Source organism: Coregonus clupeaformis, unplaced genomic scaffold, assembly GCF_020615455.1.
Source record: "Coregonus clupeaformis isolate EN_2021a unplaced genomic scaffold, ASM2061545v1 scaf0239, whole genome shotgun sequence".
In the NCBI taxonomy this organism is placed as follows: Eukaryota; Metazoa; Chordata; class Actinopteri; order Salmoniformes; family Salmonidae; genus Coregonus; species Coregonus clupeaformis.
Genome location: NW_025533694.1, coordinates 448,487 through 466,095, shown reverse-complemented (window position 1 = coordinate 466,095; position 17,609 = coordinate 448,487). Strand labels below are relative to the sequence as shown.

At 40.7% G+C, this 17,609-nt stretch overlaps 2 protein-coding genes across 3 annotated transcripts; both read right to left on the bottom strand.

Moving 5' to 3' along the window:
• Nucleotides 1-5,890: 5,890 nt before the first annotated feature.
• Nucleotides 5,891-9,489, bottom strand: LOC123484227 (protein lin-28 homolog B-like). Its single transcript, XM_045214345.1, has 2 exons — nt 9,112-9,489; nt 5,891-6,278 (listed from the first exon to the last, which is right to left on the bottom strand). Exons 1-2 carry the CDS (start codon nt 9,291-9,293, stop codon nt 5,891-5,893), a joined length of 570 nt encoding a protein of 189 aa, XP_045070280.1. The 5' UTR covers nt 9,294-9,489.
• Nucleotides 9,490-10,635: 1,146 nt separating this feature from the next.
• Nucleotides 10,636-14,085, bottom strand: LOC121586002 (protein lin-28 homolog B-like). Of its 2 annotated transcripts, none has more exons than XR_006658449.1 (3): nt 13,898-14,085; nt 13,199-13,383; nt 10,636-12,819 (listed from the first exon to the last, which is right to left on the bottom strand). XR_006658449.1 is itself a non-coding variant. In XM_045214343.1 (3 exons), exons 1-3 carry the CDS (start codon nt 13,905-13,907, stop codon nt 11,245-11,247), a joined length of 294 nt encoding a protein of 97 aa, XP_045070278.1. In that variant the 5' UTR covers nt 13,908-14,085; the 3' UTR covers nt 10,636-11,244. The 2 variants fall into 2 exon arrangements, 1 of the variants encoding a protein (XP_045070278.1); XM_045214343.1 differs by having other exon boundaries at nt 10,636-11,343.
• Between the last annotated feature and the right edge of the window lie 3,524 nt (nt 14,086-17,609).

The following is a 17,609-nucleotide window of genomic DNA, read 5'->3' as shown; positions in this document are numbered from 1 at the left end:
AATATCTGCAATTTGGGAACCGAAGTGCTGATACACTGCCGTCCACTTATACCGCATGTAGAGGTCTGCAGAGGTGTGGACTGATCTGTACTGGACTCGAGGTCAGACTCCGTCAATGACTTCAGACACCATTTCGACAAAATATACAAAGACTTTGCCAATTGACTTGACTTTTATTCGTTGGCTACGTAACGGCTTGACTTTACTATTTCAACACCTCGAGTGAGCTTGCAAGAGCACCCTAAGAGGACTTTAGGCTGACTAATTACTGACTCTACGAACTTATTCCTGGACTTGCCTCATCTTTGACTCGGCTTTGACCAGGGGAGCTCAGGGCAAAGACTTAGAGACTTACTTGTGACTTGCATAACAATACTTTGTCCCACCTCTGGAGTCTGTAATTTTTGTCATAGGTACACTTTAACTGTGAGAGAGCAATCTAAAACAAAATTCCAAAAATCACATTGTATGATTTGTAAGTAATGAATTTGCATTTTATTATATACATAAGTATTTGATACATCAGAAAACAAACTTAATATTTGGTACAAACTTTGTTTGCAATTACAGAGATCCTACGTTTCCTGTAGGTCTTGACCAGGTTTGCACACACACTGCAGCAGATTTTGGCCCACACCTCCATACAGCTCCTTACAGACCTTCTCCAGATCCTTCCAGGTTTCGGGGCTGTCAGTCAATATCTAGACTTTCAGCTCCCTCCAAAGATTTTCCTATTGGGTTTCAGGTCTGAATTGGCCACTCCAGACTTATCTTCCCTCTTGTTCCCTGGTGTTTTCGTCGTTATCATGCTAGGACCAACCATGCGACCCATCTTCAATGCTCTTACTGAGGGAAGGGAGGTTGTTGCCAAGATCTCCTGCCCCTTTTATCCATCATATCTAGTGCAGTCGTCACCAACCCCTTTTGCAGAAAAGCATCCCCAAAGAATGATGTTTCCCACCTCCCTTGCTTCATGGTTGGGATGGTGTTCTTGGGGTTGTACTCATCCTTCTTCTTCCTCCAAACACGGCGAGTGGGTTTTAACCAAATCGCTCTATTTTTGTCTCATCAACCACATACCTTCTCCCATTCCTCCTCTGGATCATCCAGTAATCATTGTCAAACTTCAGCGAGCCTGACATGCGCTGGCTTGAGCAGGGGGACCTTGCGTCGCTGCAGATTTTAATCCATGACGCGTAATGTGTTACCTAATGGTTTTCTTTGAGACTGTTCCCAACTCTCTTCCAGGTCATTGACCCAGGTCCTGCCGTGTAGTTCTGGGCTGATCCCCTCACCTTCCTCATGATCATTGATGCCCCCACCAGGTGAGATCTTGCATGCCCCAGACCGAGGGTGATTGACCGTCATCTTATCTACACCAAGCTGCTTGCTTTTGTCCTGTAGCCCATCCCAGCCTTGGCCAGGTCTACAATTTTATCCCTGATGTCCCTTTCACAGCTCTCTGGTCTTGGCCATTGTGGAGAGGTTAGTCTGTTTGATTAAGTTTGTGGACAGGTATACTTTTTTATTTCAAACAGGTGCAGTTAAGCCACAGGTAATGAGTGGAGAAGGAGGGCTTCTTAAAGAAAAATAACGGTCTTACCGGAATTCTTACTGGTTGGTAGGTGATCAAATACTTATGTCATACAATAAAATGCAAATTAATTACTTAAAAATCATACAATGTGATTTTTCTGATTTTATTCCGTCTCTCACAGTTGAATTACTATATAAAATACACCTCTACATGCTTTAATGACTATTTTCAATACTTATTCTCCCACTGTATTTTTATCCCAAAAACTGGGAACTGTACATTTTGGCATCTCACTTTGTCTTGTAGTGTTTGTGAGTTTGTAACCTATTGTACTTTTTAAATCTGTTTGATTGGATGTTGTACAATGCCTTTGATATTTCATTCATTAGTGCTTATACTCCAGTGTGTTCAAAATGTATTCCATGTGTCACACCAAAACATTTTAGTTAACACAACTCTAAGGAAGGGTTTATTTTAAAACCTTTTACTCATTAATGTGACATTTATTTATGAATTCTCTATTTATTTAGCTTCTGCACTGTTGTTTTGATGAATGTGGAAATTTAACAAGTTAAACCTCCTGGTCAATGCTAACCATTTGAGGCTATTTCTTTTTTCTACTATAAGTACACAAGCTTGGTATCCTTTTTTTGTATGCCATGATAGTTTATATTAATTACTCAGAGGAACACTTGAAAAAGAATCAGCAGGTTATGAAAGCTCTCTTTTTGTCCTCTATGCCCATCTAGAGCTATTATGTAGTTTTTAACTTTTCTCAGTCTAACTACTGTCACTGCTTAATCAATGTTCAAACTCATTCCATGGAGGGCCTAGTGTCTGCACGTGTTTTTGGTTTTTCCTTTCCAATTAAACCTAAACAACCAAATGGGGGAGTTGTTTACTAATTAGTGACCTTAATTCATCAATCAAGTACGAGGCCAAACAGAAACTCGAGTCCCTCCGTGAATGAGTTTACACGTGGTTTAAACCATCACATGTCTGAAAAATCAACCAACCAATCGAAGAGGTTACAACAGGCTTTATTATTTCAGTCAAATAAACCTTTTGAATATCTCAGACAAACCACTGATTGATTAACAAAAAAATTTGATACAATGAATGAATGACACCAACAAAAACAATACAACTATCAGTTGCTCTTTGAACTTAAGACAATCTTCTGCTTTGAACACTTGATTGTACAATACAACACTAAAATACATACATAACAACTTTTTATTTTTTTTACCAAAAGCTTGACAAAGATCCCTCACTCACAATAGTGTTTCCAACTCAACAGTGCTTTCTGGGTTGTCTTTGACATATATCTCCACAATAAAGTGCTTTGGTTCGGTCTGAATCCACAGGGCTATCTCAACTATTATTAGAAATGTTGCAGAATATTCGGGTCCATTCCATTTCCATTCAGTCAATTTCAGATGTCAACTAAAATTCTATTCCATTTTTCCTCATTGCTTTCCAATGATGAAAAATATTTCCTTTATTTACCCTGTTACATAACCATGATTAGGATTCTCTGTTTATCTGTTATGAATTGATCATTAATACCCCGATTAGATGATTGATCCATCAGTTAAAACAATATCAGTAGCTACATCAATCTCCGGACATGCAACAGAGAGGATAAAACACACATCATTGAGATGTTTAAGTTTTCATGTAAACAAAAAAAGACTAAATCATGAATTGTTTGTGAGATGAGTTTGACAGAAACCATATTGCAACTCAATATTAGGGAAGGTGTTCTTAATGTTTTGTACACTCAATGTAAAAAGGCCTGTGTGTAGGATTGTAATGTTTGGTATTACTTCACAGTATTGTCCTTTGTCTAAGTGATGTGACCAAGGAATGCTAAGACAAAAACAGAAACCATAAAGTAAACAGAATATAAATTACCCGAACTGACCACTAGATGGTGGTATGAACTTACAATAATGCACAGGTTCAGACAGCTGTGGCCAGGTGCTTTTACAACGTAACATGGAAATAATAACAGTATGTATACCTAGAACTCAGAGGTAGTTACTAATATCAGTACATAAGTCTATAGAGTTGAACACTAACTCGATATCACATGGTTTGCTTAAAACAAAAACAAATTAAGTTCTATGATGATGATTCCCCTCAAAATGAAAGGTAAACTTTTTGGTAAGTTCCCTGAGAACATTCTTTCTCCTGAGAGAAAATATAAAATTTGAGGCCTCCAGGAATCTAGTTTGGTTTGTGCTAATGTTTGATTATATATACAATCTATGATAATAACATGTATTAACTTTCAGTAAACATAGTAGAGCCTTGATGTTCAATTCATAACTGCATTATACAAAATATCAGTGCTTTGTTTATTTTTTGTATTTTTACCCCCCTTTTCTCCCCAATTTCGATCTTGTCTCATCGCTGCAACTCCCCAACGGGTGGCGAAGGTCGAGTCATCGTCCTCAAACATGACCCGCCAAACCGCGCTTCTTAACACCCGCCATCTTAACCCGGAAGCCAGCCACACCAATGTGTCGGAGGAAACACCACTGAACTGACGACTGAGGTCAGCCTGCAGGCGCCCGACCCGCCACAAGGATTCACTGCGCGCGATGAGCCAAGTAAGCACCCCCGGCCAAACCCTCCCCTAACCTGGACCAGTTGTGCACCGCCCTCTCCCGACCTAGGCCGGTTGTGATACAGCCCGGAATCGAACCCTGCGATGCAGTGCCTTACGCTTTGAACACACCGACTGTGTCATTGCGCAAAATAGTATGCAGCATCATCTAGATATGTGTGCAACAAAAGTTCAACATTCACCTTCTGCTACCATTACTGTCAACCCGTTTACGCATACAGTTTGACGCATATGTTCGATAAATCCAACGTATGCACCACACAGAACGCACTGCAGCTGCCTCTGCAACGCAATGCTGCAAGGCAAACGCAGCGTTCCATTGGAAAGGAATGTACTTCTGGTGTACCAAAACGCAATGACACAGTCGGTTTGTTCAAAGCGTTGGTTAGACCGCTGAGCCACTTGGGAGGCCCCAGTGCTTTGTTTCATGCAGTATTATGCCCTTCAGTCACACAGTAATCAAAGGGTGGAAGGCAAACATTTCACCTCATTGATTATTTGTCATCTTACACTTCCTACTAAGGTCATTTGATTAGATTGAGTTTGATTTGTCAACACACATTAAGAAGTGACTGCTCCGATGATACCTTTTAACAGTCAGTCAGTGTAGCCGTACCCTGTGGGAGAGTGAGTATGGTCTTGATATGTGTGAGTAAAGTTAAAAGAAACATAAACCATGTCTCCATATAAATGCATTCAACATACATCTTAATATTTACATTCAGTATTCTTATTGATGAGGATGAATGAGGCCATATGAGAAGGCACTTTATGCTACTTCTTCATTGCCTTGAACAGACAAATTATCATATTAGCATTGGTTTAGTCAGAAACAGGTTCCCAGACACAGATCTAGTCTAGTCCTGGACTAAAAAGCACGTTCAATGACTTATCACGATTCTCCATTGAAAGGGCGTTTTAGTCTAAGACTAGACTTAATCTGTGTCCGGTAAACCGAGCCTAATAAGTATGTTTGGGTGTCTTTGGCGACCGATGAAAAATGCACAGAGAAAACAAAGGCTCATAATCGCCCTGTGTAGTTCTCCAAAATAGAGAAAGATCTGAGAAATACTTCCCGTTGGATCACGTGAATGGTGAATCCAGGTGAATGAGTGAATTTGAGTAGACTGAGCTTTGGGACAATAAAGTTCAGATGAGGAAAATGATCAAAAAGAAAGAACAAGATTGCTTTGGTTGTTTGTGTGTCAGTCCCATTCCCAGTTGTCTTCTTATTGCAACAGATAATAGAGCGGATGTCCATGACTTTGATCTGACTCAGCGATGGAAACACAAGAGTGACTGACCATCCTTGTGCTACCAGTCTGAGGTAGATGAGGCTGAAGCTTTACCCTTGGATCCAATGGTGCTATCATGGTACAGCTTGGTAGGGGAGATGGATTGAGTTGGCCCAGGAGGTAGCTAAGATTATAGATCTATCTATGTGGAGATGGATTGAGTTGGCCAGGGGTAGCTAAGATTATAGGTCTATCTATGTGGAGATGGATTGAGTTTGCCCAGGAGGTAGCTAAAATGTACACAGTTTGGTAGAGGAGAGTCGGGGAGTCGGGATTGGGGAAGTAAAATAGATACTTGACTGTCCATTTGGTTAGAAATGTGGATCTGCTTGAGGTTGCTCAGGAGGTAGCTAAGGATGTGTCTGCGTGAGGAGGAGACCGATCAGACTGAAGGAAGGTGGTTTTATTGGACCAGAGGTAATACTAAGAGGTGGCATCCGTCAATGATGGCTGTGGATCAGGATTGTTTCCACCTGTGGTGCCCTCCAGAACTCCTCTGGTTCTGTGCCGGGTCTTCCCGGAGAGCTGGAGGACTTGCTGAGGGAGGAATTGTCCTGAGAGGGCTGGGAGTGCCTGTTTCCATGCCTGGGACTGGGGTTGTAGGAGGTGGTGGAGGAGGTAGGGGGATACTGGTCCACAGTAGTGTGTCTTCCCTGAGTGGCTGCGGCCCAGCCGGAGATAAGGGGCCGGGGGGCGGTGAGGACAGTGGGCCACCATGTGCGTCGCGCTTTGGCAGTAGTGGCACTTCTTTGGCTGGGGCGGCAGGCCACACTCTTTGGCATGGTGGTCTAGTCCTCCACAGTTATAGCATCTGAGACACAGAGAGAGGAGATTCTTGTCACATTCCAATTCACAAACAAGCAGTTTCTTTCAACTTCAGGGCTTAAAGTGTGTATTTATTCTGAAATAAAATAATAATACCTAGAACTTCTTATATGGGATATCATTACATTTTCTCTAGAATGTAATGCATTATGGTACAAATCCAGTTATAACATGCTTACTAGATTGGTTGAATTATATTTTCCCAAAATCTGTTGGTCCAAATGTATCCTTTAGATGGCAGCATCTCACATAGAATACACCATAGAATACACATAAAATACACTATAGAATACACCATAGAATACACATAAAATACACTATAGAATACACTATAGAATACACCATAGAATACACATAAAATACACCAATACTAAACCTTTAACAGAAAACAGCTAAAGCGACAAATGCAAATACAAGACTTCTCATATGTGTTCTCCTCAGAGAAGACAAATCAAACAAATAGATGAATAGCTTATTATTTTCCCTGATAAAATGCGCTTTAATAACAAAGTTGCCCACGTGCTGATATGTATAGCTTACTGCCAAATGTCTATAGAAATGCAGTATGTCAACAACTCAGGCCTAAGACCTGCAATAAATAACCAAGAAGCTGCTCACGGGCGGAAACAATGACAATGCGAAACATTGATGACAGGGCAAAACAAAGCAGGACTCCACACAGGGAACAAAGGCCTGTCACATGGTCTGTTTTACTGGCTCAAAAAGGAAGCTATTCAATTAACTGGTTAATATAAAAGTAAATCATACCAATTCATTAGCAATAGACCTGATCATTAGATATCACATCATAATTAGATAGGATCATTATGACATTATTAACTTGCAGTCAGATGTTATAAGGTAAAAGGTGGTCCTCTGTAGCTCAATTGGTGAGCATGGCGCTTGTAATCCAGGGTAGTTTTATTCCCGGGACCACCCATACGTAAAATGTATGCACACATGACTGTGTCGCTATAAAAGCGTCTGCTAAAGGCATATTATTATTTACATTTCAGGTCGGTCACCCAAAAAGTTACATATTGCAGTTTTAACTCTTTCAGATGGAAACAAAGTGTTTCGCATGACTGAGCTGGAGGTTTGCAGGGGGTCCCTCTCGGTGGCATCTTCAATTAGAACATGCGAGGGGGGAGAGGACAGGAGAGAGGAGGGAAGGAGAGGGGGAAGGGCATTGGAATTTAGGTTTCATCCACGCTAGTTCGCTTACTTGGGAGGCTACCTACCAATACCCCCTCCTCCACTCCCCAACCCCCACCACATAGACTCCCATTCTAGCTGGTAAGAGCGAATAACCAGTTTTCACAAGACAAACTGCCATGCTAGTAGTCAAGGTTTCACAAGTGTTGCAGAATCTATGTTTTTATAACATATCAATCACATAGGCAGGCACTGTTTAGATACATGGTTACATAGTTCCCACAACTTTTATGTTTGCATAATTTCTAATACTTGCACAGAACAACAAATCAGCTGAGGTTTGACTTTCAAGTCAACCAATAACTCAAGTGAAGAGAAACGTGTTGGCACAATTTATTTGTACATTCCAAAATGTTCAAATATTGTCAATGTTTATAAGATCAGGGAGCCAAGAGTTTAACTGTGTAACACTGTAATACATCAATCCATTAAATAAAAAATATAAATGGTGGTGATGTTACTAAAGGGAATGTAGTGTTTATAAATGTTTTTAACCTGCCTACTTGGATCTAACCAGCAGCTTTTTTACTGACCCAGAAAGGTCAGGGGGTAGAGGTCAACACACACTGACCTCAACATATTTCTATTCCTGCCTTTGAAGAAAGATCCCTCTGACATTATAACAATGGGGAGGGAAATTAGGATGAAATGTCTACACAAAAAAAGAGGTTGTTTACTCTTTATTACGAGTATACATTGTTATATAAATTTCATAATTGATGTAGCATAGGCCTAACTCAGTACATACAATTAGTATCCACCATAACACAACATGATGCAATATAACATCACCTAACATGATCAGTAAAAAGCAATCCTGTATAAACTAGAATGCCTGTTTCTGAGAATTCCTCTTCAGTCTAAAGTGATATTTGCTATACATTACAACATTGCATCTGGTTGGGAAACAGCTGTTAAAACAGCCGTTCCTATCACCAATCCATGTCAGTGGAGTGAAGGACAAATCTGTATTCAAAGCAAATAGCAGCCAGCAGTAGAGCCTCAAAACCAACCATCACAGAAATAGTAGCACTTAGACTGACTAGACCGACGTCATACAATATTGCCGTAAAACCATGGCAACTGGAGCCCTATAGAATAACAGTTTGGGTGGAAATGCAGCCCCACACAGGAAAGGTCCAGCACAATCACATTCATTACTAATACTAAACTCATCATACAGTACATTTGACCTCTAGAGGAACACCATGCAACAGAACCCCTACAAATGTTTACCTATTACATAGTGTAAATAATGCAGCAGGTATAATCCACACAGAACCTCTGAATCATACACAGGTAAATACAAACATGCAGCTCCTGCAAAATAGATTACATCAATGCACACATACAGGCACAGGCACACACACATGCAAGTATGCACACACAAACACACAGACACACACACACACACAAATACACCACTAATGATCACCGCAGTACTACCCCATTCCCTTCAACATCAATGTCTGTTCTGTTGCCAGTCTCAGTCTCAATTCCCTTCCTGCTGTAGCAGGTCTTAATCACTCCATTTTCACCCATAACAGAACATTGAATTGAAAGGAAAGTCTGTTCTAGTAATTCTATTTCTATGGTCCACTCACCGGTCTCCCTTTGGCTTCCATTTCTGCGTTGGGGCCGGGGGCTTGGGTTTCTGCCTCCTCTCACTGCCCGAGCAGGGGCCTCCCTCGGGGCCCGTGACCCGTACAGACTCCAGGCCCCTGGGGGACCTCTGGAAGGTGAACTCTAGTGGCTCTCCCTCCCGCAGGCTGCGGAAGCCCTCCATGTGTAGTTTGCTCTGGGATAGGAGAAGGAGGATAGGACAGGGGCCGGATAGGGAGAAGAGGACACAGGTTACACAGGGATCTCATGGTCTAGTCACATGCAGCAAAACTAAATCAACCCACCTCTCCATCTAGGTCTCAATCAATCTCATATTCATCCATCTACATCACATTTGATAACTTGCTACCATGTATCCAAATATGTGCTTGAAGATTACTTGTATGGTAAAGACTGACATAGCCGTCCTAATGGCTGATCCCTACAGTCACTTGCTCCCTGCCATTCCCTGGGTCTGTCGCTGTGGACTGAGCACATTGGTTCACTTACTATACCAAAGGATTCAGATTGACTTTAGCACACTACAGCAGAACACCACACTTTCCAGAATAGACCCACAATCTCTTCACTTCTTTGAGGGAATTTTAGATCTTTACACAGACCCACAGAGCCACAGGACAGGGAATAGCTGTCCTTTGAGCAGGATATTGTTAATAAGAAGTAGAAAACGAGGAAATGTTTGTGTAACATTTACATTTTAGTATTTTAGCAGACGCTCTTATCCAGAGCAACTTACACTTAATGCATTCATCTTAATGTAGCTAGGTACGAAAACCACATCTCACATTCGTAGTAAGTAAAATGTAGCCCTGTGTAGCTCAGTTGGTAGAGCATGGCGCTTGCAACGCCAGGGTTGTGGGTTCGATTCCCACGGGGGGCCAGTATGAAAAAAATTAAATGAATGCACTCACTAACTGTAAGTCGCTCTGGATAAGAGCGTCTGTTAAATGAGTAAAATGTAGAACTTTCCTCAATAAAGCAGCTGTCAGTACCAGTAAGAAAAGGTCTGTTTTAGTCTTACATGATGATCTGTGAACTCAGTCATTGGAATCTTAGGCATTCAGTTAATATAGATCACAAAATGTTTCTACAATTATTTAATGGCAAGTGAAACAAAGGATTTTGGTGTAAAAAATGCATTTGTTGAATATAAACTTGCAATAACAAATATATTATCATTCATACTATTATCATCACTCTTATCCCATTATAAAATACAAAATCATACTTTTTACAGGTATAAAATATGTATAAAAAACAAAATCATATCTTACTGTTTGTGAAACTTTAAAACAGTTGGTTCCCTTTCCTTATTTGTTAGAAACATAATTGTATGTATGATCTATTCATGTGTCAAATAATAATCATTGCTTGTTTGAGGTTCATGAGTTTAAAAAAATAAATGTCATCCATCAAAGAAAAACACAATTACCAAATAGCAAATACTATTTCACAATTATTTTATTATAAAAATGTAAATAGTAGGCATATATAGTATATAAACAGTATATTAATGGTAATACTATTACACAGATAATTTAGGTTTTGAATATATTCAAATAATATCCTAATAATCTCTCAATTAGAGATGTATTCCTTTTCTTAAACAACTTTTTTAAAACAACTTTTACCATTTTACTATTTTACATCTAATTACATTTTCATTGATCTTGCCCAAAATAAATGTTTACAAAATTAATTCATACATTTACAGCTACTGTTACCTCAACAACAGCATTAATTAAGCCAATTTATCCCCAGTTCACAATACATAATAACTTTTTCTAATACACAAAGGGGATACCACTGATTAAAACAAACATTATTTGACTTCTGTGAAAGTTATGTTTACAGTAACATAAATTATTGCGGTATAACTCATGAATCCTGATGAAACAACATGCAACTAAACTTAACCCTAGTTCATCTTTACAGAGGCCAACAAAACTCATCCAGCCCATATTTCTACTAGTCACTCGCAGTCACTGATTTGAGTTTCAACAGAAGTCAAAGCATATAGGTTCAGGCTCCCAAAGGGAATGGGATTCTCTGCTCCAGACACCTTGTCCTCCTCCTGACATATCTGAGCCATCAGCCCTCAGCCCAGCTCTCTGTTAGCCCTGCTGGAGCCACCTAAACTCTGGGCTACCACAGACCAACCCAGCACAGCAGCCATTTTGCCTGTTTTCGATTGGGGGAGGGTGTAAGTCGGCCTGGAGAATGTGGGAATTAAAAAGGGCATAGAAGAGAAGGGAAAGACAGAAAAAGAGATCAAGGAGAAAGGAGGGACATGAGAAAGAGGAAGGGGTGCGGGGTATATACAGCACAGTGTCTATTTAATAGCTCTTCCAATAGTGGAGGAAGCTTTTGCCACTGGACGGCTTGATTGAGAGAAACGTGATATGAATGAGAGGGTTGGAGAGGACAGACATGTTGAAAAAATGACAAAACCCTAGAGTTCAGGCTGGGTCAGGCCTCAGCTAGTTTAACTCCTGAATATACCACAGGCATTTGTTGAGCTTCAAATGTTTCATCGTCAACAGATTACAACATATTCCCAGTTTAAAGAGAGCAATTCCCCCACTTGAAGCAGTACTTCAGGACATTCTACAAATCCATATGTGGTCTCTCCACAGTCCTCTCTACAGAGGCATCATGTTACTCATTTGTTAGTCACATTCAAGCTATGCAAGGGAACCTACAGTATATAAATCCACGTAAATTTGTGAAACATTCCCAGAAATCAGTCTCATGTACCCAGTTAAAATTAATTGTAATTGCAGAGTCTCGAAAGCCCATGGAGACAGTGATTCAACATCAAACAGAAGCAGTGGTCAAAAGCACACAGACAGATAACATACTGCAACTGTATTGCTCCAACAGTGTCGGTTAGCAGTTAGCTGCACTGTCGTCATATGCATTTCATCAGCTGGCCATAGAAATCAGTCTACTCTAGTTTCAGTCCCTCTATCAACAGATGACTCACTGTAAGGAGGAAGTCATGTGAACACAAGTAGGTAGCAATTTTTTATTTTCTTTTGAGGGAAAAAAACCAACCAGGAAGAGGAAGAAACAAAGACTGGTATTAGCCCTGGAAGGAAGGAGGAGCCTGCCAAACACACAGTGAGATGAGATGGACTGATGGGCGGTCATAACCAAGGATCCACTCCAGCCAGTCTCTCATCGCATCCTACACTATGTCCCCCACCACACCACTCCCCAAGCCTATGCTGCCCAAGCAAATCCTACTACATTTACATTTTAGTCATTTAGCAGACACTCTTATCCAGAGCAACTTACAGTAGTAAGTGCATACATTTTCGTACTGGTCCCGTGGGAATCTAACCCACAACCCTGGCATTGCAAGATCCAACTGATCTGCACGGGATGGGGATTGGGCAAGCTAAATCAAGCACACCTAAAATGTGGCAATTGTTTTGTGTATTGGATGGAATTCTGGCTCTGATTGGGCTGTAAAGTGTCAATAGAATCTCGCAAAATGGCACAGGGTGGTGAAGGAAGCCAGCGCTATAACATACACAGTCTAAAGCCCACACAGGAGTTAAATAATGTCCAAAACATGGTTGTGAAGTTGGAACATGACCACCACCATGCATGCACCACCTATCTTTTCTTTGGCTTCAGAAAACCCCCTCTTATAGAGAGGCCCTTCCTCCTGTCTTCTGGGTCTATAAAACATGACAATTAACATCTATCAATCAACCATTTTTACAATGCAAAACTATATTACTATAACAATTTTCCAAATGTTAAATATTTCCTGTAGGCCTACACACATCCTAAATGACAGCTCATTCATGAGGACTCAGAATCTATGATACTCCTGATGCTACAACTTAGGTGTTACAATGTTACCACTGCCCCTCAACAATGTGCATGTGTCTCAGAGATATGTGATAGAGATACAAACTATCCAATAGCCTGCACTGTGTGGTCACCTTGTATAGGAGTGGGACAATTTGTATCCAGCTCGTGTAGACATGAGGTTTCAGCTTGACTATCTATTGGCTGATTATTTGTATCCATAGATGGTTCAACATAACTTACTTGGTGAACAAATACATCCATAGCAGGATCTACGGGAGTTCCCCCACGACTAGTCATGGATATAAACCCGAAGCCCATCCGCACATTGAACCACTTGCAGTGGCCAGCGCCGTGCATGGACTGTTGCTGCCCACCCTGCAAGGATCCGGGCTCCTCTCCTCTATCGCCACTTTTGCCCACCCCTCCTGAAAGCAAGTTGAAAATACAATGTTAAAACATCAATTAAATCATTTCCCATTCGTTTCAGTAAAACTTATTTGGGCAAATTATTCCACTTCTAAAATGTATTCTGTCATGTCCACAGTTCATATGCAAAGTATTTATTTTCCAGAGCGGCCAGGCATCTGATAAATCATAGGCTACTTCAACTTCGATATTGAAGTGTTTATATATCAGCTATGAACTTTCACCTGCACCAGCATCACTTTTAATTTTCTAACAACAAGGGTGAAATAACTTTGTATTTGACGCAAAGGACAGGTGTCCATTGTCTCCCATGAACCTCTGCAAAAAGCGCACAAAAAAACTCAAGTATATAGAAATAGCAAACGCCGTGGCGGTGTATGCTACATAACACAACATATTGGACAGAGATACCCAACAACATCTCGGAGGCTACAGTCAGTCCCCTCTCCTTTCCCAGGAAAGAGGGACCGCAGAGAGACAATCTAAGCAGATATACATAGAATATAGAATAACCTTCGGCCATGTTTCCCTGCCAAGTTTCTGCTCCAACCTTCGGTGATTTAAGCCCTGCTGGTCTTGATATTGTTTATTCTTCTGCATCAGTCGAATATTCTAATTCGAGCAACCATACTTTAGCGTGCATGATCCACCGTACGTTCCGCCATAGATTTTCAGCATATTCTTCTATGGTTTTCGCTTGCTCTGTTCACGTGACTGTCAATTTACATGCTTTCTGGCTACTATTAGGTTCGGCGGTGCAATACGGGATCCTTAGGACGTCCATACCCAATTGAAGTTGAAATGTAAAATGGTTAAGGTAAGAGTTAAGGTAAGCAGAAATATCTCACAGATAGGCGTATGTGTTCCTTGCATGGTACACATTTAACAGGCTGCATAAAGACTATTCGTGCGTAATAACACCTGGTTTTAATACAATATTATAATAGAATTGTCGAAATAAAAACGATTACCCCGATAATTAGACCATGTCATAAATAACATGACAGAGGGTTCAAAACACAGAGGTTAGCCAGGGCGAAGGTTAGGGGAATTCTTCATGAAGGGGAGTGGGGGAGAAATACTCCCAATACCATGTAAACACGCCCACACTGCTGCAGGAATTCCCTGATGGACCCCAGCCCCCACCTCACACTTCAACCCGCCTTCAAGTTGTGTTTGTGAAGATGCAGAATATGAGAGGAATAGGAGCTCAGCACAAACGCAGCGTGGAACATTAGGCCAGAATGACCAGGCAGCAGCCGTATCAGATGTTACCGAAGCAGTTATTTTCTCAGGTATCATTTGGGGGATAAACGCATCCAACTGAGTCAGCGCCTATTGGGAAGATTGAGGAGGATTTGGAAACAGAAAACTCAGACTATAGCCTTATGTGTTGTGTGCATGATATAAACGGTGAGGACAGAGGGTAAAACATAATCAGCCCATGTATAGTCACAGTTATGAGGTGAAAGTAGCCATGCATAATTGGTAATGTGCTTGGTACTTCTCAGTTCTTAACGCTTTTCAACCAGAAATGCCGAGGCCACCGGAGAGCCTCTCTCTCTCTCTCTCTCTCTCTCTCTCTCTCTCTCTCTCTCTCTCTCATTTAATTTTATCGAGTTCATTGGGTTTCATTCCATTTTCTACCATTGAGCACTTTTTTGCAGTCTAGCTTTTGAGTGCCAACAAGGTTCACATTGCTCAAAAAAATCATTAGGCTGCTACCAACATTAACAACTCTAAGTAATGTAGAGAAAACTACAATTTAACTGTTTAAACTACAATGTAAAGTATAAATATATCATAATCAGATTGTACACATTATATTTAGATCGAATGTCTCTTTTTTTTAACAGTTTTGTGAGAAAACCATGCGTAAAATGGGCTCTACATCCATATAGTCTTTGCGCAAATGTCGATTGTATTGCCTAATCTTGTAACCCTTTCCGATAATCTGAGATCCTTTCCGAGTGATATTGGGGTCCTTATAATGTATGGTGATAATCAGGAAATTTTTTCCATTCAAAGTGAGTGGCTGGGAGGGGCCCGGGCATTGATGGAAGAGAGGCAAGGATTAACGTTAGGGGGTTAACAGAGGACGCCGAGGGTTCCTCTGGCTCATGTTGATCTCTTCCAATGCATTAGCAGGTCGAGATAGTGAAACGGGGAACGAATGATTCGATTTTAAATAAAGGTAAGAAATTCGCAATTGGAATCAAATGAAGATTGTGGACCTTTTATTTTGGTGCATGTGTAAACTATTGGTCGTTCTCTGAGGCTACCGCTTGGCTAAACTGCTGAGCTCAATGAGGTTATATCTTAGGTTTTAAATCTTTAGTCCGTCAAGTTTTGAAATACACAATTGTGCCCAATAAATCAGATTATGGATATTAAAAACGTTATGTTGAAACAAATGAAAGGGAAATTAAATATTGGACAATTAATCTATTTAAACCATATGGTAGAATAACTAAGTCTCAAACATACTGAACAAAAATATAAACGCAACATGTAAAGTGTTGGTCCCATGTCCTCATGAGCTGAAATAAAAGATCCCAGAAATTTTCCATAGGCACAAAAAGCTTATTTATCAAATTTTTTTTGGCACAAATTTCTTTACATAATAATAATAATAATAATTTACATCCCTGTTAGTGAGCATTTCTCTTTTGTCAAGATAGTTCCTCCACCTGACAGGTGTGGCATATCAAGAAGCTGATTAAACAGCATGATCATTACACAGGTGCACCTTGTACTGAGGCCAATAAAAGGCCACTCTATAATGTGCAGTTTTGTCACACAACACAATGCCTCTGATAGCTCAAGTTTTGAGGAGTGTGCAATTGGCATGCTGACTGGAGGAATGTCCACCAGAGCTGTTTCCAGAGAAGTTAATGTTAATTTCTCTACCATTTCTCTACCAATGTCGTTTTTGAGAATTTGGCAGTACGTCCAACTGGCCTCACAACCGCAGACCACGTGCAGACCACCAGCCCAGGACCTCCACATCCGGCTTCTTCATCAGCGGGATCGTCTGAGACCAGCCACCCGGACAGCTGATGAAACTGTGGGTTTGCACAACCAAATAATTTCTGCACAAACTGTCAGAAACCATCTCATCTGCATGCTCGTCATCCTCACCAGGGTCTTGACCTGACTGACAGCGTGTTCCAGTTCCCACCAATATCCAGCAACTTCACACAGCCATTGAAGAGGAGTGGGACAACATTCAACAGGCCACAATCAACAGCCTGATCAACTCTATGAAGGAGATGTGTTGCGCTGCATGAGGCAAATGGTGGTCACACCAGATACTGACTGGTTTTCTGATCCACGGCCCTACCCTTTTTTTTTAAAGGTATCTGTGACCAACAGATGCATATCTATATTCCCAGTCATGTGAAATCCATAGATTAGGGCCTAATGAATTTATTTCAATTAAATGTTTTCCTTATATGAACTGTAATTCAGTAAAACCTTTGAAATTGTTGCATGTTGCATTTATATTTTTGTTCAGTGTAGCATACTATCGGATTCTCATTAGTGGAACTAAAAACAATGGTGGCCTTGAAAAAAAAAAAAACTCCTGTCACACAGCTGAAACCGAAACACACACACACACACACACACACACACACACACACACACACACACACACACACACACACACACACACACACACACACACACACACACACACACACACACACACACACACGCACACACTACTCTCAAACACACTCACACAAAGCAGCTTTTATTGGATTGGACTGGATTGAGTTACACTCCCCATATAAAAACGTATCGCATTCATAATGATTTTAACAGTTTCTTATTTCAGAATAATCTGAGGCATGGTGACCGTGACGCATTTATTTGAGGTTGTCCCCTGCGAGGTCACTCCCCTGAATATCTGTGAAGAAGAGCAGGGATGTTTATTAAATAGGCCCAGAATGCATCGAGAATGTCTTGCATCTAGACTACACATTAGCCTCCTGCACTTGGGATGTCATTGAAGAGGGTGCACTTTCATAACCAGTTGTTGAATGCCCAAGATAACTGAAAGTAAATGTATGAACTGTATGAAATATACAGATTCCACCGTTTCCCATTCATATCAACTATAGCATATAATAAATTACTCCCCCAAGGGTAACCTAGGGAAATTGACCATGCATTATTAAAAATATATATTGTACAATTCAATAAGGATGAACGCCATCTA

Bases quoted from the DNA above. Each gene is read 5' to 3' on its own strand.
- LOC121586002 (XM_045214343.1), bottom strand. The intron at 11,344-13,198 runs GTAAGTTATGTT...CACATTCTCCAG, and splicing joins TGGATGTATTTGTTCACCAA to GCCGACTTACACCCTCCCCC.
- LOC123484227 (XM_045214345.1), bottom strand. From the start codon at position 9,293: ATGGAGGGCTTCCGCAGCCTGCGGGAGGGAGAGCCACTAGAGTTCACC. The intron at 6,279-9,111 runs GTGAGTGGACCA...TCTGTGTCTCAG, and splicing joins TGGAAGCCAAAGGGAGACCG to ATGCTATAACTGTGGAGGAC.